This window comes from Eubalaena glacialis, chromosome 9, assembly GCF_028564815.1.
Source record: "Eubalaena glacialis isolate mEubGla1 chromosome 9, mEubGla1.1.hap2.+ XY, whole genome shotgun sequence".
NCBI classification, from domain to species: domain Eukaryota; kingdom Metazoa; phylum Chordata; class Mammalia; order Artiodactyla; family Balaenidae; genus Eubalaena; species Eubalaena glacialis.
Genome location: NC_083724.1, coordinates 69,180,757 through 69,203,875, shown reverse-complemented (window position 1 = coordinate 69,203,875; position 23,119 = coordinate 69,180,757). Strand labels below are relative to the sequence as shown.

The 23,119-nt window shown below is 38.3% G+C and overlaps 1 protein-coding gene across 3 annotated transcripts in view; it reads right to left on the bottom strand.

Moving 5' to 3' along the window:
• ADAMTSL1 (ADAMTS like 1) overlaps positions 1-23,119 on the bottom strand; it is a 465,052-nt gene that overhangs the window by 244,477 nt on the left and 197,456 nt on the right. For 2 of the 3 annotated variants that reach the window (XM_061200460.1, XM_061200463.1), the window contains exons 10-13: positions 12,328-12,378; positions 7,597-7,801; positions 6,156-6,303; positions 765-849 (exon numbers count right to left, since the gene is read on the bottom strand). In XM_061200460.1, coding sequence (XP_061056443.1) covers positions 765-849; positions 6,156-6,303; positions 7,597-7,801; positions 12,328-12,378 — 489 coding nt within the window. The remainder of the gene's footprint in view (positions 1-764; positions 850-6,155; positions 6,304-7,596; positions 7,802-12,327; positions 12,379-23,119) is intronic. The other variant, XM_061200461.1, reaches the window with a different exon arrangement.

The following is a 23,119-nucleotide window of genomic DNA, read 5'->3' as shown; positions in this document are numbered from 1 at the left end:
TCAGTCAGAGAAACTGCTTTGGTCATAGATGAAATTCATCAATAAAGTGCTTTCCTGTATTTTTAAAAATGATGCAGCAGAGAGGCCTATCAGTGTATTGTAGTAGAATCGATATACAGTTGTTGGTCAATTAATCAATCAACCTAGGTTTGTCTCTCTTCCTTGTTTCCTCTTCTGAAGTATCTGGAAAATTTGTGCCTAGTGGTCTTACAGATTTCATGGCCTTGATCAAACTGAGCCAGTGTGGGACCTTGATCAAGTGGGGCAAAGACCTGGTATCCATCTGATACCAATCCCAGCAAGAAAAGGAAAAGAAAAGCTAACAAGCTGCCTTTGACCTCGGATATATTTCACTTACCCTTTCATTTTTGTGAGTGGCTATACTGCAAAGCTGGGAGATAACGAGTATAAAAAGCTGCCTAGGCTTTCACATCAAATCTACGTTACATCATCAGATGCAGCCTGGACCTTCTCACCTTTGGCCTCTCGGCAAAAGAAAACAGGAGGTCAGATTTTGGAGAAGAGGGTAGGCGCTACACTTTCATTTTCTTAGTTCGTAACTGAAAAGATTTAGAGAGCAATCATGTTTTGAGAAACACTTTGAAACTAATAAATCTCCAACTTGACAGCCCCAAAGCCTCATTCCACCCTTGGTAAGAGGAGTACACTTAGCTCAGAACCCATGAAAGCCACAGTCAGCAAGACACTGCTTTCTTTAAACCAGTCAGCTTCAAAAGCAGAACAACTCATGGTTGAAAACTTACGAGGGCTCTTCTGACACAGCAGCTCCTTCTTCAAGTTCTTGAGCTTGTTTGTACCATGGTAGCTTGGCCTCTACCGGAAGTTTTTCTGAGAATTAAGTGCATGCACACAAAAGAGAAGAGGTTAGAACCAATTTAGGATTTCAGGGAAATTTCATTTTCTCCTCCCCAGTTCTTGATGTTGTACTACCTAAAAGTTATGATGTTGATAACTGCAACTATGTTTTTAGGTAAATTTCTGCCTTTGATGATAGTTATATGAAGAAAATGAAAATCAGATTTTAAAATGTTTAATAACACTAGTCTGCGTATAAGTCCCCTTTATTATGTTGATTAGCTAAGGAAAGTCTTTTTATTATGAAAATCATAACTGTAGAGCTCAGTATGTGTATAAAGAATCATCGAAGTATCTTTGATTCCATTTCCTGTTGAAAAGATAGAGCACTATTTATCTTTTAAAACAAACACAAAGTACAATGGATTATATTGTGATACTTTCATAAATTCTAACTTGTTTTTCTTTTGCCTTTTGGCTAAGTGTGATCTGTTCCATACTGTGAAAAACAAAATTGACACTCTGAAATTCACAAAATGTTGCTTTAGGCATCTGACTCATTCAATACCAACCCAAGGCTCTATGACAACTGGAATACGATCAACTTAGGGTCCACAACTCGTCATTTGACTTGCTTCAACTATTTATCTAGCTTTGGCCAAACAATTCAGAACAAGCCTCCTAACTACTTCCTAGCAAAAAAATGTGGAGGAGAAAAAGAAAGAGGGAGGTAATAACTGCTCCTACAGAAGTAACTGCCAAGATTCCCATTCTGACATATTTATTAGGGTCATTTATAGGCATATTTGCCTTTACAGTATGAGCCAGTGAAGCTCTATCACCATTTTATAACAAATAATTGTAAAGATGAAAGAAATATGTCTATATATGCATACACCATAGGATTATATGGCATTTTAATGATGTTTAGAGAGCCAGACTTACTACTTAGTTGTGAAAATCCAGATTTTATTCTTTTTTTTTTTTATGGACGATTTTTAAACACTTTATTGAATTTGTTACAATATTGCTTCTGTTTTATGTTTTGGGTTTTGGCCCCGAGGCATGTGGGATCTTAGCTCCCTGACCAGGGATCGAACCCACACCCCCCCGCACTGGAAGGCGAAGTCTCAACCACTGGACCACCAGCGAAGTCCCCAAATTTTATTCTTGATAGTTAACCACAAACTGCTTTTCTTTCTCTGAAGTGGCTGGGTAAAGGACGAACGAATAAAGAATGGACTATTTTAAGTTAGAGGCATCACTTATCCTCTATGTACAACAATTGTTTATGGTCAGAAAACAAAGCCAGTGAGAAATATTGATGTAAAACTGCCAAAGCCAAAAGGATTTGCTAACATTTTAAATCCAGGAAGATGGTTCCGAAAATACATACATCATTTTACAACTAGCCCACCTCCCCTAGATAAATGACTCGGTCAATGAAGCCGTCTATGACAGCTCGAACCATCCCTGTCTTTCAATAATGAAGAGTTCAGCTTGGTAATGATAGTAGGCTTTTAATACTTTACTGTCTTTTTGAACCGAACTCTGTCAGCTGTATCAGTGGCCACTTCTTCCTATATATATATATTTTTAACACCTTTATTGGAGTATAATTGCTTTACAATGGTGTGTTAGTTTCTGCTGTATAACAAAGTGAATCAGCTATACATATACATATATCCCCATATCTCCTCCCTCTTGCATCTCCTTCCCACCCTCCCTATCCCACCCCTCTAGGTGGTCACAAAGCACCGAGCTGATCTCCCTGTGCTATGCGGCTGCTACCCACTAGCTATCTATTTTACATTTGGTAGTATATATAAGTCCATGTCACTCTCTCACTTCGTCCCAGCTTTCTCTTCCCCTTCCCCGTGTCCTCAAGTCCATTCTCTACGTCTGCGTCTTATTCCTGTCCTGCCCCTAGGCTTTTCAGAACCTTTTTTTTTTTTTTAGATTCCATATATATGTGTTAGTATACAGCATTTATTTTTCTCTTTCTGACTTACTTCACTCTGTATGACAGTCTCTAGGTCCATCCACCTCACTACAAATAACTCAATTTCATTTCTTTTTATGGCTGAGTAATATTCCATTGTATATATGTGCCACATCTTCTTTATCAACTCATTTGTCGATGGACACTTAGGTTGCTTCCATGTCCTGGCTATTGTAAATAGAGCTGCAGTGAACATTGTGGTACATGACCCTTTTTGAATTATGGTTTTCTCAGGGTATATGCCCAGTAGTGGGATTGCTGGGTCATATGGTAGTTCCATTTTTAGTTTTTCAAGGAACCTCCATACTGTTCTCCATAGTGGCTGTATCAATTTACATTTCCACCAACAGTGCAAGAGGGTTCCCTTTTCTCCACACCCTCTCCAGCATTTATTGTGTGTAGATTTTTTGATGATGGCCATTCTGACTGGTGTGAGGTGATATATCACTGTAGTTTTGATTTGCATTTCTCTAATAATTAGCAATGATGAGCATATTTTCATGTGCCTGTTGGCCACCTGTGTATGTCTTCTTTGGGGAAATGTCTATTTAAGTCTTCTGCCCATTTTTTGATTGGGTTGTTTGCTCTTTTTGATATTAAGCTGTATGAGCTGTTTGTACATTTTGGAAATTAATCCCTTGTAGGTAGCATTGTTTGCAGCTATTTTCTCCCAGTCCATAGGTTGTCTTTTTATTTTGTTAATGGTGTCCTTTGCTGTGCGAAAGCTTTTAAGTTTGATTAGGTCCCATTTGTTTATTTTCGTTTTTATTTCTATTACTCTAGGAGACAGATCCAAAAAAATATTGCTACTATTTATGTCAAAGAGTGTTCTGCTTATGTTTTCCTTTAGGAGTTTTATAGTATCTGGTTTTACATTTAGGTCTTTACTTCATTTTGAGTTTATTTTTGGATTTGGTGTTAGAGAATGTTCTAACTTCATTCTTTACATGTAGCCATCCACTTTTCCCAGCACCACTTTATTGAAGAGACTGTCTTTTCTCCATTGTATATTCTTGCCTCCCTTGTCATAGATTAATTGGCCATAACTGTGTGGGTTTATTTCTGGGCTTTCTATCCTGTTCCACTGATCTGTATGTCTATTTTTGTGCTAGCACCATACTCTTTTGATGACTGTAGCTTTGTAGTATAGTCTGGAGTCAGGGAGCCTGATTCCTCCAGCTCCGTTCTTCTTTCTCAAGATTGTTTTGGCTGTTCAGGGTCTTTTGTGTTCCCATACAAATTTTAGAATTTTCTGTTCTGTGAAAAATGCCATTGGTAACTTGATAGGGATTGCATTGAATCTATGGATTGCCTTTGGCAGTATGGTCATTTTAAGAATATTTATTCTTCCAGTCAAGGAACATGGTATATCTTTCCATCTGTTTGTGTTGTTTTCGATTTCTTTTATCAGCATCCTATAGTTTTTGAAGTACAGGTCTTTTGCCTCCTTAGGTAGGCTTATTCCTAGGTATTTTATTCTTTTTGATGTGATGGTAAATGGAATTGTTTCCTTAACTTCTCTTTCTGATATTTTGTTATTAGTGTATATAAATGCAACAGATTTCTATATGTCAATTTTGTATCTAGTGAATTTACCGAATTCACTGATGAGCTCTAGTAGTCTTCTGGTAGTGTCTTTAGGATTTTCTATGTAATGCATCATGTTATCTGTAAACAGTGACAGTTTTACTTCTTCTTTTTCCATTTGGATTCCTTTTATTTCCTTTTCTTCTCTGACTGCCGTGACTAGGACTTCCAAAACTATGTTGAATAAAGCTGGTGAGAGTGGGCATCCTGGTCTTGTTCCTGATCTTTGAGAAAATGCTTTCAGCTTTTCACCGTTGAGTATGATGTTAGCTGTGGGCCTGTCACATATAGGCTTTATTACGTTGAGGTATTCCCCCACTATGCCCCCTTTATGATGAGTTTTTATCATAAATGGATGTTGAATTTTATCAAAAGCTTTTTCTCCATCTATTGAGATAACCATATGCTTTCTATTCTTCAATTTGTTAATGTGGTGTATCACATTGATTGAGCTGATTGATCTGCAGATACTAAAAAATCCTTGCTTCCCTGGGATAATCCCACTTGATCACGGTATATGGTTCTTTTAATGTATTGTTGGATTTGGTTTGCTAGCATTTTGTTGAGGATTTCTGCATCTATGTTCATCAGTGATACTGGTCTGTAATTTTCTTTCTTTGTGATATCTTTGTCTGGTTTTGGTATCAGGCTGATGGTGGCCTCATAGAATGAGTTCAGAAGTGTTCCTTCCTCTGCAATATTTTGGAATAGTTTTAGAAGGATAGGTGTTAACTATTCTCTAAATGTTTGGTAGAATTCACCTGTGACGCCATCTGGTCCTGAACTTTTGCTTGTTGGGAGTTTTTAAATCACAGTTTCAATTTCAGTACTTGTGATTGGTCTGTTCGTATTTTCTACTTCTCCCTGGCTCGGTCTTGGGAGATTGTATCTTTCTAAGAATTTGTCCATTTCTTCTAGATTGTCCACTTTATTGGTGTATAGTTGCTCATAGTGGTCTCTTATGATCCTTTGTATTTCTGTGGTGTCAGCTGTAACTTATCCTTTTTCATTTCTGATTTTATTGATTTGGGCCCTCTCCCTTTTTTTCTTGATGAGCCTCACCACCTTGTTTTTTTTTTTTAATTTATTCATTTTATGTATTTATTTTTGGCTGCATTGGGTCACGTTGCTGCGCGTGGGCTTTCTCTAGTTGCGGAGAGCAGGGACTTCTCTTTGTTGCATGCACGGGCTTCTCATTGTGCTGGCTTCTCTTGTTGCAGAGCACAGACTCTAGGCACGTGGGCTTCAGCAGTTGTGGCTCACGGGCTCTAGAGCTCAGGCTCAGTAGTTGTGGCACACGGGCTTAGCTGCTCCACGCATGTGGGCTCTTCCTGGACCAGGGCTTGAACCCGTGTCCCCTGCATTGGCAGGCGGATTCTTAACCACTGCACCACCAGGGAAGCTGTCACCGCCTTGTTTTTAACAGCAAGCAATATGGATAGTAAATCAGACATATATTTCTATAATATCTCCTTTCGAGCAAATATATCTGATATTTTTCAGCAACAGTCTTCTATCAACTTTCTGAACCAGGAGAGAATTACAGCAATACATAGTGCTTAAAAACAATGTGCAAGAAAAACCATTTGAAAGATTTTTAGAAAGAGTTAAGTCCATTTAGTAGAGTCTAAGTTACAAAGAATAGCTACTAAGAACACTTGGGATACTTAATTATATTCCAAGGAGTTGAAAACAGCACTGAATACGTACAACAATGACAAGACCGGTTACAGAGCCCCTGTCAAGTTACCTTTGGGTTTATAGCAGGGAGTGGGTATGATGCATTCCTCTTTTATGTGGGGCTTGGTTTTGGGGCTACAGCCTCCGGTGTGCATTCCCCGATGGTCGATGCAGAGGACCACACGGTACCTGAGGCCCTGGCCACACGTCACTGTGCACTGGAAGGAGAATGCAAGAGAGGAGACTCATAGGCAAAGCCTTGTTTACTTTTCTTCATTTCCCACCTGAGACTTTTTAAAGGGCTCCTTTTACAGAAGGACTCCTGGTGGCTTTATACCACTTCTTACTAGTCATGGGATCTTTGTTCTATTTGGCAATTTGAGGGTGAAGCTGGCTGAACATTAAATCATTTGCAATTTCTTAGCTTTGGATTAGTCAGTCAGCCTTTCTCAAGCACCCACTGTGTGCAAAGTCCCAAACCAAGTTGCAAAAAGAAGGAGAAAAGAAATTATAGAGTGTGGCCGATTTTGATTACCAAGACTGTATGTCAATTTTATTAGTCACTTTGCTAATGACTGTTAGGTCCAAAGTATGGGAAATGCCAGCTCCCATGTGGACATTAAAATGTTTTTAACTTCCATCATAGCTAATTTATATTGCTGCATGGCTGATCCAATTGATTATAGTGACATGGAGAAAAGACGTTGAAAGGAAGTGATTCAATGGCCAGATGTAGACAGCACCTCCAGTGGTTCTACATGCCTGGGAGCAAGTCTAGATAGAAAGAGACGTCACAGCTCTGATGTGCTGCCACAAAGCCACAAGGCTAAGTGAATAGCCCTTTGCCATCTCTGTGGCTGAGGGCACATCTTTCCATCTCCTGTGCCATTTCACACCTTTTTCCACTAGCAGCCAGGAGCCCCCAAATAACATTTTATGCTTAAGCTGCTGCAGTGGCTTCCCTAATGTCTAGACCGTTTTGGTTTTAATTAATCCCACTTCACCTCCATTCTAATTATGTTGCTATCTTCATTTCATCTTTTTTTCAGTGAATAATATACATAATTTTCCTCTTAATCCACTGAAGATACTTTTTGGACATAGACAAAGTAGAAGAAATAAAAAATGAAACCAAACTTTTGGTCTACTGAGCTTGACCATCAGAACAGCGTACACAGCTTCAGGCTCAGTCATCGGCCTCAATTATTCTTGACAGACATTTGCCTCCTCTTGCCATCTGAGGGAATGTTATGGGGAGTGATAGAGGTTTCTTAAAGTAGCTTGAAGAAAGATGTTTGAAAAAAATATATATATATATATTTTTTTCCTACGCATTTACTTTTGGCAGGGCTCGATTTGGGGCAAGCCTAGTCTGGGGGCTAAACGGGTGGGCTTCTAGAACCCTCCAGAGGAGAAGCAGGGAGCTGCACAGGGTGGGCAGTGGGGTCATGATGAGGAGAGGGAAGAGTGGACTTACTCTCCTAACGAACAAAGAAAGAAGGCACAGTTACCGGAGACCACTCCTGTGCCAGCCATTTAGGGCAGTCAAAAATGTTGCAGGGCTGCACGACAGGCATCTTAGGGGTGTACATGCATTTCCACTCTTCCACTGAGGTGACATGCCCCTGGATGTCCTCCTCCACACAGGAAACTGCCCGGCTCTGGATGCCCCCCCCACACGAGGAGGAGCACGCGGTCCACGGGGTGGCCTCCCACCTACAGAAGCAAGGGGAGTCATCAGGGCAGACACGCACACTGCCCACCTCCTCAGTGAGCTTTCCCACCAACCCCTTCCCAGTGCCCATTGGGGCGATCAGGTTCTGAGAGGCTACACTCCAGATAACCAAAAGCCAGCTCTGGCCTGAAATCTGACGAGTCAGAGAGGATTCGATGCTGGCAAAAGTGCTCTGTAAGTAAGCCTCGAAGCTCTACACAAATGTAAGAAATTACTCTTTGAGAGCGGTCTACAAGGATAACTGTGGGGTCTGTAGCTTACTCCAAAGAGGGCTGTTCAGTCCTTCTTCTTACAGCTTCAGTATAGATTCTGAGTGTGTCTGTATGTGTGTGTGTTTGTGTGTGGGTGTACGTGTATATATAATATTTACATTTTATATTTTATAATTATATTTGCATCTATCTAATATCTATCTGTCTAAATATCTATCTCAAGACTAAAATTGGTTAATCAGTTAACACTAATAGTTTGTACCTGGGATAACACTTTTCATTTTCAATGCAATACTTTATTACTTAGCTTCTGGATACTTTTACATGAGAAGCTCAAGAAAGATTCAGGTAAACCAAATACTCTTTCTCCCTTGCTTCTACAGTCATCAACTTTGGGAGTACATGGATTTAGCATAATCCTGATGTTCAAACTGTATCATCATTAAGGAGCCAAAATGTTAATATAGGCGTTATCTACTTGTTCCCTAGGTGCTAGGGGCGGGGGTACTGACAGTTAGCACTCCCTAAAGAACTCCTGGAATTGTGAAGAAGTTTGGCTCTGGTTCAAAGGCTGATGGCATTGGAATCTATAGATAAAGTAAAGTAAGGGAAAAAATAACAATATTGTCAATAGCATTTAAGAGAATTTCATTGATTTTTCAGATCGCTACACAGCTCTGATGCATCTGGGACCAGAGGCTGAGAGTTATCTTTGCCCGATTCTCTTCTCTCTTCCCGTAGGTTTAAAGAATGTCGTAGTTTTTAACAATAAAAACATGGGGACTGGGTTTCTTTTTCTTGCATATATAGTCTGCTTGTTGATAAGGACTGCTAAAGATTTAAGATTTCTCTTAGAATTATGAGAGATATCACTGTAATGAGAGAAAAACAAAATGTCACCAAGTTGATCCACTTTAATAGTTAAATGTAAAAATACCACACAGGCATACCGTGGAGACGTGAATTATTCTCTACATGGGATTTCATGTGTATTGTGAGCCTGCTTTCTCTTTTGCAAGAGCCTGGATAATGTGTGTTTCCCAGTTACAGAGAATTTTCCTCCACATTTTCTCTGCACTGTTCAAGTCTAGGCAACAACTGTTATCTCCACTGCCAACAGCCTAAACATGTTGCCAAATACAATATTTTCCTATGCATATTTCCCCAGGAGACACATAAGAAAATGTTATTATGGGGAAACTGAGGTCCTCTGTTTAGCCCTTTCGAGACTCTCTGTTCCCTTTCAAGAGAAGGAAGCAGCTCTGTAGAGAGTTTCTCTTCCAAAAGGGTAAAACCAATTCTCATTTGTCTCCATGTAAATCTCTGGAGAGCTGGAGGTGGATAACAGGTCTGATTCAGACTGAAATTGGGCTGAATGTATACGTACAAATTTGCATTAGACTCAGTTTGACAGTGAACTAGGAATATGTTTTGAACGGACATTTAATCTCTTAGAACATTAAGATGCCATAAAAAGAGCACATTTTCTAACTGGTACTCTAACATCCCTAAACTGGACCCTTCTAAAGAGACAGTGATTAATTTCTGTCTCAACACTTGGACCTGATCCATGGTGTAATTTTGTAAACAGTAATAAGTATCCTTTTCAATGTCAGTGATCACAGAAAGACAAATGATTTGAATATTATTCCAAGTATTTATAGTATGGTTCCGGCACTCAACTGTAGTTCTATATGTGAAAAGTTATAATGTGAATCCTTGCATAATGATAGGATTATGTGGAATTTCAAAGCAAACCATCTCGGTGCTTTAAAGAAAGTATAACAAAAGCTCAGAGAGGGCATCAGTTAGGATATCTTAAAACAGGGACTAGGTTAGTATTTGGAAAAAAAAAATATATCCAAGAATCTTGCCCTGGAAGAATAAGAGATGACTTCATATATTTTAACTCCTTTGGCTTTTAATTTTTAAGTACACAGTGTATTTAGTTTAAGAAATTCTCAAAATTAAGGGTTATGTGGAAAAGTTGCATATATTAAGTATAAATTAAAGATTATTCATCAGACTATGTTCTTATATTATATTCAGATATATGTTATAGTCAAAGACTGAAAGCAAGAAAAAAGAATCTAAAAATTCTTTGTTTGTGTTAATGTTGTGTTTTGTATCTACACTTGTGGTCTTAAACCCATTCAAATAATTTCAATAAGTAAAGCCTTCTGCCTTGATCAGTAAGTAGCTGCCCTCTGAGAACCATTTTTGAGCCTTAATTCTTCTTAAGAAATGAAAACATATTTGTAGAAATAACTTCCATTTAGTAAGGCTTTATCAATAAAGCAGAATATCTAACTTTAGAATTAGTTTAGTAACAGAAGTGCACGGGGTAAGAAATATAGTCTGTTTATTTGCTAGTTGTCTTTTCCCATTGTGATGCATGGACAGGTCAATGTGTGCAGAAGACAGGGTGCAAATAAACATCAAGGAGGTTCATCTCAATCTCTCATTGACAATATTGAGCTTCAGGCACTTGGGGGAAATCCGAATATATAAGAAATCAAGTTTAACCTAAGACAGGCATTAGTTACACCAGAGAAATATAAACAAGAGAGATCATAGATATGAAAGAAACTGAGGAGTGCCACGACAGGAAAAACATCAACTTGATGTTCTCACCCCTGATACCCAACTGTGCCTTTATCTCGAAATACACGGCCTTCACCCAACCAGATACATGCGTCCTATGAATACTTATTTTACAGATACAGGAATTAAAATCAAATAAAATCTTGGTTCAGTTAAATTAATCTTTTTATATTTTCATTCATTTTTTTTTTCAAGTTTGGTTCTGGATCAAACCAGCAAAAGGATACATCAGTAGCATTCTAAAGTCATTTATTGTCTTTATCAATATAGTCATAGGAAAGTGGGAGGGAGCTGATGAATGAAGTAACTCCTTAGTGGAAGAACTTAAAAAAAACCCCAAACAATTATATATAGTATTAATCAAGTAACCCTTTCTATATGCTACCATTAGAATGGTGATAAGTGAGTTCCGGGCCAGTCACTGGAAGTATTTAAGTAGAGGCTGGATGACAACTTGTATTGGTTTATACGTGTGCGTGTGTGCATGTGTGTGTGTGTGTGTGTACATATACATAAAATATGTCGGAATACATGTGTAGTAAATACACATATATGCATATTTGTGTAAATACATGGGTTCACATATGTGTGGTGAACGGGTGAGATTATTGGGGAAGAGTGGGAGAATGAAGCATCACTGGGGAGCTGGACTAAAAGACCTCGAGGTCCTCTTTTTGTATTTCAATTCATTAAGTATTTGAAGATTTTCAATCAAACTTAGCTTTATTTTACAGTTCAGAATAAAATTATTTTCTGGGCTTTGTTTAGTTTGAAATTGCACAAACCACCGTGGATTATTTCCAATTATTTGTGATCTGATTTAAACCGTGGGGTCTAAACAGCAGCTGACTCCCTGAAGTCCAAATGAGCAAAGAGAATAGAGCAAAGGTCTTGCTTAGCACAGTGGTGGCTTCACACCCAGATCTAACTTCTGCTCTCTGGGGAGCTGTTTCCAATGTGGCAGGTGATACGCTCAGTAGCTAGAGTATTTTTCAGCTTCTCCAGTTTTCTTATGAATATATTAATAAAGAGAACAAGTTCTTTTAAAAGTTCCTCAATCACTTTAATGACTTTTTCTAGTTTTAAAAAATAGCGTACTTTAAAAAAGCAGCTTAGTGCATGGAATTTTATGTTTTGGGGAAAAAAACCCAAAAAAAACCTCCCCTCCCCACCAAATGTTCTGAACAATAAGGATATGAAAAAACTGCCTTTTTGTATTTAATTATAATTTCTTTGGAACAAAAAAAGGATATTCAAAGCCCCTATGCAGAGTAATACCACATCTGGAATTCCACATTTGTGGTATTGGGATAATAATTCAGGCAGTGTTTGTTTAACAGTTAGCAACAGTGCTTTAATGACTAGGGTCCTATTGCAGAGGAAACATAAAAAAGGACAAAGGGAGTGAAAGAAAGACATAACATAAACCCATACACTGTATCTAATCACAGTGAATTACTGTGTCCACTGCAATGTAATCCGATCGTATCTTAAAATGGTTTTTGAATGACAAGCTTACTGTCTGAGCAGACCAGTGTTATTCAAAAGCAGAGCTCAGGATGGATTGCAAAACATACTATCTACCATCTTACTTTTACAGAGAAACACAAAATCTATAATATATATATATGTATAAAAGAAGCAGAAGACTAATTTACTAATTCTAGCATCAGGATGATTGATTTACGTACCGAGGAAGGGGATGGTAGAGGTCATAAGGCATGATCTGCTTGTATCCGTCACTGTTAGGAACAATAATGCCAACCCTCTGAGTAGAAGGTACACACAATAAAATAAACACTAAATGATTACATTATACAATTTTTTTAGACAAATGCAAAGTAACATTAATAAATTGTCTCTAAAAAACAACACTACAACAGTTCAAAATCTTTATGCTAGCATCTGTTTGAGGAGGGGGCAAGTTCTTTGAAAGGGCACCATTTACTATAATTAGTTCTCTGATCCAGGCAGGAAATACCAGTGGAAAGGGTGGTAGTAAGAAGACTGGGCACCTCATCATTAACTATGACACAATAAGTTTGTAAATGTTCTTTAATCCCCCCAGTTATACATCCTATGAGGTCATTATTATCATCATTATTAATGTTACTTCCAGATGCTCACCAAGCAATTTTACAGTTACGGTCTCACTTCCGACGAACGAGAGAGCTATGTGTAAGAGTATGTACCTGGGAACTGACAACACTATGTAGCATGCATTAGCAAATAGGTAATGCACCCTTGGCAGATCTGAGGATTTTAGTAAAATCTGGAAAGCAGCCACTTGGTTATTTTATAAAGGGAAGGGGAACTAGTGAATATAGTAGGCAACGATTAACAAAAGCACGTTCCCTACCAAAATAAAGGTAGGGCAGTTAAAAAGTGATAATAAAGATGAAAGATCTTTTTTTTGTGGTCTATAAAATGTGATACGGTGTTAACTGCTATTATGGTGGTGGTTGTGATTGTTTTGACTGTTGTTAGTATACCTGGTGCTCTGGGAAACCTGTGAGATTTAGAGATAAAGACTAAAGGAGCCATAAGAAATGACATTTTAGGCTGTATGGCTAATGGATTCACAAGAAATGATATTATAGGTTGTGTGGGAGTCCCCAGAGGCCTTTAGGACTCCAATAAAGTACACTAACTACCTCACTGATTTCAAGGAAAACCTCCAATTGGCAAGACTTTCTTCTTGCTGAGTCCCCTTGTTTGTGGGAGATTTATGACTCGTGAATCTCAGATAAAAGGGCTAATACAACAGACTCTCCAGCAAGAGTGGGAGACAGAGAGAGCTCTGTTCACGGATGTCATGTATTTGCTGCAGCAAGGCATGGTAGGTCATGAGCAGAAGACACTTATTTTACCACTGACAAACGATAGCAAGTCCTTCTTTTGAATATTGAAGGAACTCATGTATTCTATTCTGGGATGAATGGAACTCATGTATTCCGGGATATTCTGGGATGAATATCCGTATTCAATATAAATGTTTGTATTCATGTTTAAATAAATACATTAAGACTCACTTTGATCCCATCCTCTGACATAGGATGATACAGTACGTTCTTTTTATATGGCTAGTAAACCTAAGCTTTTGGGTAGAGTGAGCAAGGTATACTGTGGAACAGAAAGATAAAAAATAGCACTGGCTGGACATCATGCCCGATGCGGAAAGGGGGAGTAATAAAAAGGGTAGTTCTTGAAGAAATTACTGAAAGGTAAGGGAGAAATGAGAGAAATTAAATTTGAAAGAAAACGAGAAACAAATCTTTGAATATAGGTTTCTCTTCCGAAGAGGTACAAACACTGGAGTAGTAATTTGCTTATTTATCTTACATGACTAAATTTTCTTCATTTATTTGTATGACTAAAGGTATTCATTTATATCACTAAACTTTCATGGTGTGTGTATGTGCATTACTCTTCAGTAACGATGTTCATGAAAATGGATGCTGCCTTTTGAGGAAGCTCAAAATCCCATAGCTCTAACAAACACAAGAATGGATGGGATGAATATTAACACTAAACTTTTCTCCCTGTTTTCCAAGATAGAGAAACTTCTTATTCTTTTCTGCCTTCTTTTGACAAGAAATTGGATGTGAAAGGTTAATCCTGTCTTTGGGTAGAATCATGTGATCTCCTTCCAGTAATTCTTCTGCCTAGTAATTAAGGAAATTTTCTTTCTAAAAGAACTGTATTTGATAGAATTCCAACCTTCCAAAGTTCTTCTAATAACTTTGGTAGTTAATTAAGGAACATAGACAACTGACTTTGCAGTTATATTTTAGCTAACCCTAGTATCTTCACTCATGCCTACATCCAGACCTAAATGCAGAAATGCATATCGCTGTCTTCTCTCCTGAAAAAATTTATAGCTATGATTTGTCATTCTCAATATTCGAATGAACTGTTACAGATCTCTGCCAACTGATTTATCAGCTGATGATTTTTAAAATGGAGGCAGTAATATTGAAGGAGACAGGCTAGAAGAAAAGAAGGGGAATGAAAGAGGGAGTTATAGAATTCAAGACGTTAGGCTTTGCATTGGACTGATTTAGAAATCATGTTTTTGTTTGAACGAGGAGCTTTTAACCTGGGTTCAGCAAAACTATAGCTATATTTGTCTTTCTATGGCATAGGTCATGGTGAAGACTCATAAAATGACTCTATGGCACCTGTGAAAACAGAAAGATATCAAAACAATGGTGCTCTGTCCAGCCCTGTTAATGCATATTCATGTGCATGGGCTCTGCTCTCTCTTGGGGTTCATGCCATGGCCCTGGCCTTTCACCACATTGTCACAGAGGGGCAGGCAACACTGCCTAAACTTAACTCTCCATTGCTTCCTTTTAAGACACTTAATCTTTTTCTTAGGCAAAGTGTATCTATTGAACAATGATGGAAAAGGATGCCATTTAGGGACTTTAAGAAATTCTTTCCATGTTTAGGTCCTCATTTTTATGTGTACGTGCGTGCATACATGTTTATGTATGCATTCAGACGTGTCTGAACATACATGCAGTGGGGAAGGAGGCAAAAATAATTTTAAAAAATGATCGCCAAGGGAAATGTAATAAACAGTTGGTTTGGGGGTAAAACTACTCATTCTCCATTGCCTTCACTATTCTGATTGCTCATGCACTTCCTACACTGGGCAATGACTTGATTCCATCGAAAGTCTCTCAAATCAAGGGTCGTGGTGGGAAGAGGAGAAGATGAGGATGAAGAAGGGGTCACTCTGGACTCATGTGATATAAGTAGAAGAAAGACATTGCACATAATCCTCTCAAAGTCCACACCTTGCTGAACTGTCCAATGACAGGAGAATGCTTCCATGTTATGACAAACTCATGGAATAAAATATTATGCAGCATATGAACATGAAGTCTTTTGAACTATTTTTAATGACATGGAAAATGTTCAAATGTAATGTCAACTGCAAAAATCCAATACAAAATAGAATGGACAATGTAATCCACAATACTAAGAAAACTTACGTGTTCATATACCACCTATACAATCATTTTTGTAAAGCCTATATATGTGCGTGTATGTGTATACGTATGTGTGTGTGTGTGTATGTGTATACATATGTGTGTGTGTGTGTACACATAAATATATTAGAAAAGGACTCAAAACAGTTGTTAGTTCCTGGTGTTTGTATTATGGGTGTTTTGTGGTTTGTTTTTTTTCGCTTTCTTCTTTTTATATTTCTCTGTTTTCAGGAATTAGAACTTTTAAGTGAAACAAAATTCAAGTCTGAGAAAGCAGAAGACAGAAACATTTGGAAACATGATATAAGTGGATGAAATGAGGCTATCCCTTCAATTCCCATGTGTCACTTAAAGATGACTGAGTCTTTGTCCTGAAATCATGTCAGAAGCTATTATAGAACAATATCCCTGACTTTAAAAATCAAGCCCTCTTCAGGCTCACACTACTCAGGTGTGAAATTTCCATATTGTGACATATCTCTCTTTCCAAGAAAAGTCCTAATATAACTAACTTCATAGCACCTAATTTGCGAGGTTCTGGGTTCTTCTTACAATAGAAACGAATCATAAGGAGTCGCTTTCATGGCTTCATCTGTCCCTTTCAGTGCATCTCTCACGACCTCTTGCCTCTTCTCCAGGGCTGCAGAACCTCATTTCTAACATCCTGATGGCTGGATGTACTCTCGGTATGTCAAGCTCAGTGGGTCCAGACAATTCATTATCTTCCCCTACAAACTGCTTCTTCTCCTGTGATCACTGTTACTGTTCAGAGCACTGCCGTCCTCCCATCCACCCAGGCTGGATACCGTGGGGCATCGTTGCTCTTCTCTTTCCTGTATTCCCTACAGACACGGAGGTCTTCCAGTAGTGATGTCTGCCAAATACATCTCTGTGACATGAATTTAGGCCCTTTCGCATCAGTCTCCTAACAGATTTCTCTGCCTGCAGGCATTGTCTCCTCCAATCCAGCCTGCTCACTGCTGTCAGAGCAACAGATACTTTACTTCCCAATGCAGCCCATGACACCCAATGAAATTTCTTAATCAACTGCTACCTCTTCTAAAGCCTGTCCTTATTTTCCCTCTCAACATGTAGCCAGACACTTCTCTCTTCCTCTTCCAAATACCCATAGCACTAACTCCCCTCATCACTTTTAACTGTATACTATCTTTTAACTATGTATACATTTTCTTTAGTTTCACAATATGGGACAAAATCCATATTGGTTCTTTACTGTATCTTTTAACACAGTGCCCTGCACAGAGGCAATTCATAAATAATCAGTCAACGAAATCATGCCACTGATGTGCAGACACAAAAGCAAAGCTACCATCCAGAATGAAAGCATGCAAACAAACAAGAACAAGGTTAAAGAAACTCCCAAACAAACTGCCACTCACGGTGCACATCTTTAGTCCCACTCCTTGCCTTTTGCTAGCTCTGCCATCTGTATGAGGGGCAGGCTGCGTTAGAGGGTAGTTTGGCTGCTCTGACAAGCAGAGGTGATTGGGTGACCTGGGGCAGAGAAAGGACAGCTTAATGGCAACTGTGCTTCTAAGCTGCTTGGCTAGGCTCTACATCTCTTCCACTGGGCATCTCTCAGAAATAGCCATGACAGTTTTTAAAAAAATCTTCTCCTCCCTGTCTGTCTCATGTGTCTTTTCAGGTATCATGCTGCTTTGTAACTGCACAATTCAACTTCCCTCGGGCAGTGTTGTGGTCCAGACTCCCGTTGGCTTTACTTTGCCTTTGCCATGGTACCAAGCACAGAACTTGGCACACGAGTGGTACTCAATAAAAAAAATGAATGAAATTGTAGGTGGTGGGGGCAGTTCTGGCACAGAAGAGAGTAATTCATCTTCTCTCAACAACTCCAGGCCAATAGAAACCAATCTCTTCCCAAGCAACTGTTCAGAATGGGGGAGGACAAAAGTAATAAAAAGTTGGCAGAGACTCAAGCATTTGCTTTTTCATGAGTGGCAGAGTACAAAGGATTATAGCATAATGAGGACAAGGACCCCCTGAGGAGTTGGGAGATGGAAGGTCTGTTCTCCTCTCTGCCAACTCTCTTTCTGTGTGACCTTGAGTGCATTGCATTTGGACCTCTGTGTTGGTCTTCTGCAAAATCTAAGAATTGGATGAAATCAGGACTTTTAAGATGAAGTAAGAATGGGTGCCTGGAAACCCATTTCATGGAGCTCTATCTTATCTGTCCCCTTCCTAGTGGCTGCTAAGGTCAGAACTCAGAGTTCTGTGGACCACAGATTGAAAACCACTGAACTAGGTAATCATCTCAAAAGCTCTCCTATTTTAAAACTTGATGACTTTACAAAACACCGTGGGTTTCCCTATCATTTAAAGAGGCAAGTTGGAGATCTACCAAATGAGGAAATATTCTGTAAATAGGTTACAATTTTTTTAAAACATAGTAGCTACTAGGCAACATTCATTTATCTTTAGAAATCAGACCAAAAAAACCCCCTGCTTCATTGTCTAGGATTTGAAAACATTTTAAAGATACATATTCATTTTCTGCTATAAAACCAACTACTGGAGAGTTTTTGATCATTTGATCCAAAATGTCATAATTTCCTTATATCTATATTTCTGTGGTTAAACATTTCTGATATTAATGAATGCAATTTCTGAACTGCTTTTAAATAAATGGGACTAATATTTCCTGGGGCTTTGTTTAGCTTTTCCTATCCTGTCCCAAGTGATTTGGTCATTGTTTGATTTGAGTAAACATCAGTATTTACGTTTACATGAAAAAGGCTTGCTTAACCCAGGTTTGTGGTCAATTCAGAGATCCAGGGCACCAAACTTTGCATTGATATGGTTGGCAGTTCTGTGCTGGCTGTGGAGGTGTATGGTGGGTTTAAACCAGATCTCACAGGTTGCTGCAGGCATCATGCAGAACAAGGGTACCTGTAGGATATGATGACACCAGGGCAGGTGACCTGAGTTTATGTAGCATAGGAGCTGCTCTAGAAGCGGAGGCACTTAGGTCCGTGACCCAGCTTTCTCCTGCCTGCCCGGACTTGGTGCAGATCCCATAACTTCTTTGGGCTTCAGTATTTTCATCTGTTAATATAGATGATAATCCCTGTCTTGCTAACCTCCTAGGGAAGGTAAAACTGGATTGAGATAACGGATGTGAAAGCACTGCAGAAACTTCAAACAGCAGTAACACTGGGCCAGTCATTTTATAGGGTTGGTTCTCAATAACGATAGCTGACTTTCATCGAGTGCTTGGCATCTTGCTAAGAGCTTTACATGCACCATCTCATTTCCTCCTTATAGTTAGTGTCTGACAGGAATACTATACTCATTGGACAGACGGCAAAACTAATGCCTAGAGAAATTAAGTAAAGAAGCTACTTAGTAAAGTCAAACTGAAAAATTGAAGTAAAAAATGAGGATGATGATAATACCTGTCCTATTAACTTACAAGTTAATTAAAAGATTGCATATAATTACACTTTTTAAAAGTTTAAAATGTAACATATGAAGTGATCATTATTATTAGTGATGAACTGGCTTGGTGGAAGAACAGAATTGTCCCATAACTGAGTTAGAGCTGATTGTCTGATGCTGTGTGGTAGGTCTATAAACTTGGGAAGGGTACAACCATGTATTCTAAAAAGCATCAGAACTCTGCTTTATTTATCTCATCATAAATGCATGAAAGTGCAAATGGGATTTTACGATGGTATTTTTTGTGGCTTATTCATTAGCTACTTAAAGTAGTATATTTAAATGAGGTTCAGCAAAAAGAAGGAAGTTGTTACTTTTCTAAGTAATTTACCTACTTTTATAAAACAAAAAGAGCTTCGTGACTAGGAAAACATTTCATTATACTTTAACTGCCAACTGAGAAAACAATTTTCTAGACCTTACATTGAGTTCTCCTTTTTTGGAGATGCACATGGCATAAACCCCATGCAGATTGAAAGACAGTGTCTCATAGCTGGTTAAGTGGGGATTTTAGGAGTTGCTAATTATCTTAATTTTTCATGATCATGATTTTTAAAAAATCTGATAAATGTGATTTGCTTTCATGAAGCAATTTCCTAGGAATTTATGTTTCCTATTGTTAAAACAGCAGATAGAGAGCTACCTCTCTAGAAGACCCATATGCAATTTTAGAGTTCCAAGTCCTTTCATGGAGGAGAAAGCTGATTTCTGGAGAGTTTAGGAGTTTCTCTGAAGTAACATCAACATTATCATAACGGTGATCTTAGTCATAATAGCTGCAGCCACTCACATTTATTGAGTGCTTATCGTGCGTCAGGCACTCTGCTAAGCTCTTTAAATGTATTACACCCTTTATTCCTCCTGACAGCTCTATGAAGTAAGTAGCTATTATCCTTACTTCAGAGGATGAAAAAACTGAGGCTTAGTGAGAACAAGTAATTTGCCGAAGGCTACCCAAACCAGTAAGTGACAGAGCCAGGATCCCAAGCCAGGCTATGTTGTTCCAAAGCTCCCCTCCTAATCACCATGGTATAGTGATAATCACTGTATCACCACTGGACTAGTTGCTCACCAAGTTAGTGTGACTGGGTTTTATAGGCCCACTGTACATACTGTCGCTCACGATGCAGATTATTTCTCTTGCATTAGGATTTAAGTTGCATTAGGATTCAGTTCTGAGATTTTGTTCACACTTCGGTCCCATGGCCAGGGATGACTTACGCAATTTGCTGTCAAATTAAATGGAGCTGGACAAAATAAGTCCACTTGAACTCAAAAGAACTGCCACTTGGGGCATACAAGTTTGGGCATTTGCTTAGGACTGTTGCTCTGAATTCCTCGAGGGAAGGGGGAATCTGGATGTAGTTTCAGCAAAAATCAGATTTGTTTGCTAATGATTGTGACCATGATAGTGTGATGAGTGAGAGCTTTTTTCGCTTCTCCAACCCTTGCCAATTTAAGCCCCCTTCATTACTGCCTTGGAGAGGAAAGCAGAGGTCTGTGCCAAAAAAAACCCAAAAAACAAACCAAAAATAACCTGAAAAGGTGGTTCTCTGATCTTCTCACAAACAATGTCTTGCACAATTCCCCCCAGACAGCCTTAACAGTCTTACCAGTCTCCTAGACTGAGTTACGTAAGGCCAAATGTAGCCTTTTTTACATTGAAAGACACTCTGAAAACATAAAGTGCTTATTAGCTGAACTAAAACTATGCCTTTTTAGTTGTTGCTGAACCACAGGTATACATTTGGAGGCTTTCTGGCCACATGATAGACTTTACCCTTCATCCAAGAAGCAATGATGACACAAACCATTGCACAAATCACCAGGTACTGCATTAAAAAAAAATAATTTCCCCTTGTGTAAAACAGAAGCTATGATTATAGCATGGCAGGCACAAGGAGGATTTTACATTTGATAAGATTCCAAGTGTCTTAGCTACTATAGTGTTAAATCAATGAAGCAGAAAACACATTAAACATGTCCAGATCTCTGATATCCAGAAGGGCCATGCCTCCGCACTTCTGGGTGTGCCCAAGTGGGGACCACCACCAGAACATACACTATACTCTGTATAGGGTGTGTGATGGGACTAGCGATAACATAGCTCTGAGGCACCCATGAGAAATATTCTCAATTTTAGCTAAAAGTTATTAAATTTTAAACTTCACTTTCTCTTCTGTCCCATTATAAGCATTGTTTTAGCTTTTTTTTTGAGACCGCTTTTGGCCTGGAAACAAAGTATTTTGTCATGTCATAAAAATAACTGCATAAATGACATCTGTAGAGAGCAATACAGCTTCCTTGGGATGGAACAGCTGGCCACCAGGTAAGCTCACTTGTTGGTCTTGTAGTGAAAGGAACTCAAATTCCTGTCTCAGGAAATGTCAAGTTACTACATGTCATGGATATTCAGGCTTGCTTTAGAAGAGTGGAAACCAAGAATGCTAAGTCATTGAATTCCACGTGTCTATTATCTACAGAATGATTTTACCTATGTATGAGCTATAGACAAAACTGGAAAGAGATATAGCAAAAGCATTAATAGTGATTATCTGTGGGCACTGGAGATTTTTAGAGAATTTTATCATTTTCATTATAGTCTTTTAACTTACCAACATTTCTGAGTTAGCATGAAGAATCAGAAAAAAGCCATGAAAACATGAAAATTATTTTGGAAAGAATAGCCTAGATGGCAACAATCTCTTTAGTCCCAAGAACCACTAGATGAATCCAGCCACAACCATGGAAACCTATGGATGCTGTTGGTGAGTGAAATGAGTAAGTGATGTCATTCATCAGTTCAAATGTATACCATCTCCACTTATTATAAAGCAAATTAATGAGAACAGTGAGGCTATTTTGGTAAATAGAAAAATTGGGTATCAAGGATTATGGCTAACGGTTATCACATCCAGTTTATTTCTGATTTGTTTTGGTTTTAGGTGTGTAGTAATGAGAAGATTCTTATCTCAGAGAAGTAGTTGCTAATGGTGACAATTTTTATAGCTCACCTTACAATCTTCAGATATTTATTTTTTAATTAAACAGACATAATCACGGAACAATGAGGGCAAAAAGTATTTCCTTTGGTAGTGAAATATTTTTACTGTTGTTGACAACAATTTTTAATTTTAGCTTAGCTTGAACAAGTTAACATTTGTTTATGTTTGAGTATACTTTTTGTGAGTTATTGTTTAAAGATACTTCCAAATATATAAAATGAAATTTAATGAAGCAACTCCATGGAACAACAACTTCTACAGGCACAGTTGGAAAACCACTAATTTAATACAACAAATAACCCTCTCACTTCCACTAGTGGGTGATAAAACTAAGGCCCAGAAGGGTAAAATAATAAACCCAGGGATACAGACTTATTTAGTGCCTTTTTTGCTGTCCATGGTGCTTCCCAATCTCGACAGGGAATGAACGTGGCTATCTAAATGGGATTTTGCTTTCAAATAATCGGTCAAAAATCATAGTCTAATACAGGAAAAGTGAAGAACTATCTCAATGGCTACATAAAATAAATTTCTTTTGAAATTCCAAAATATATGACTTTGTTCTAAACAATACCTCTTGTGTTTTCCCTTTTAGGGGCTTCTAGGTTTGGACGCAAAGGTGTTGTTTAATGTCACCATGTCACTCTTGATTTTACTATTAGACAGTTAAATCTGTAGTTAGAAAACAGTTCCTTGGGGGTTTGATTCTGCTGTGTCTGATGAGAGGGCAGACCTATTTTATCGAGTCTCTTCATCTCCTTTTCTCAGACTATCACTTCTTATTTTCTCTTGGAATTCAGGAAGGTTGCTTTGATCCTGGATATGCAAATGAGTTCAGTGAATTTCACAGCAATCCTGAAGTATCTTAACCTCAGACTAGCATATCTACATTTCCTAAAGCAGTTTCCTCTTAAACCTCTTCTACTGCTAAGTCTTAATTTTTACAGCTTTCTTTAATTACCTCTGTAATAAAAAAGCAGCTTCCTGACATTTGCTTCTAA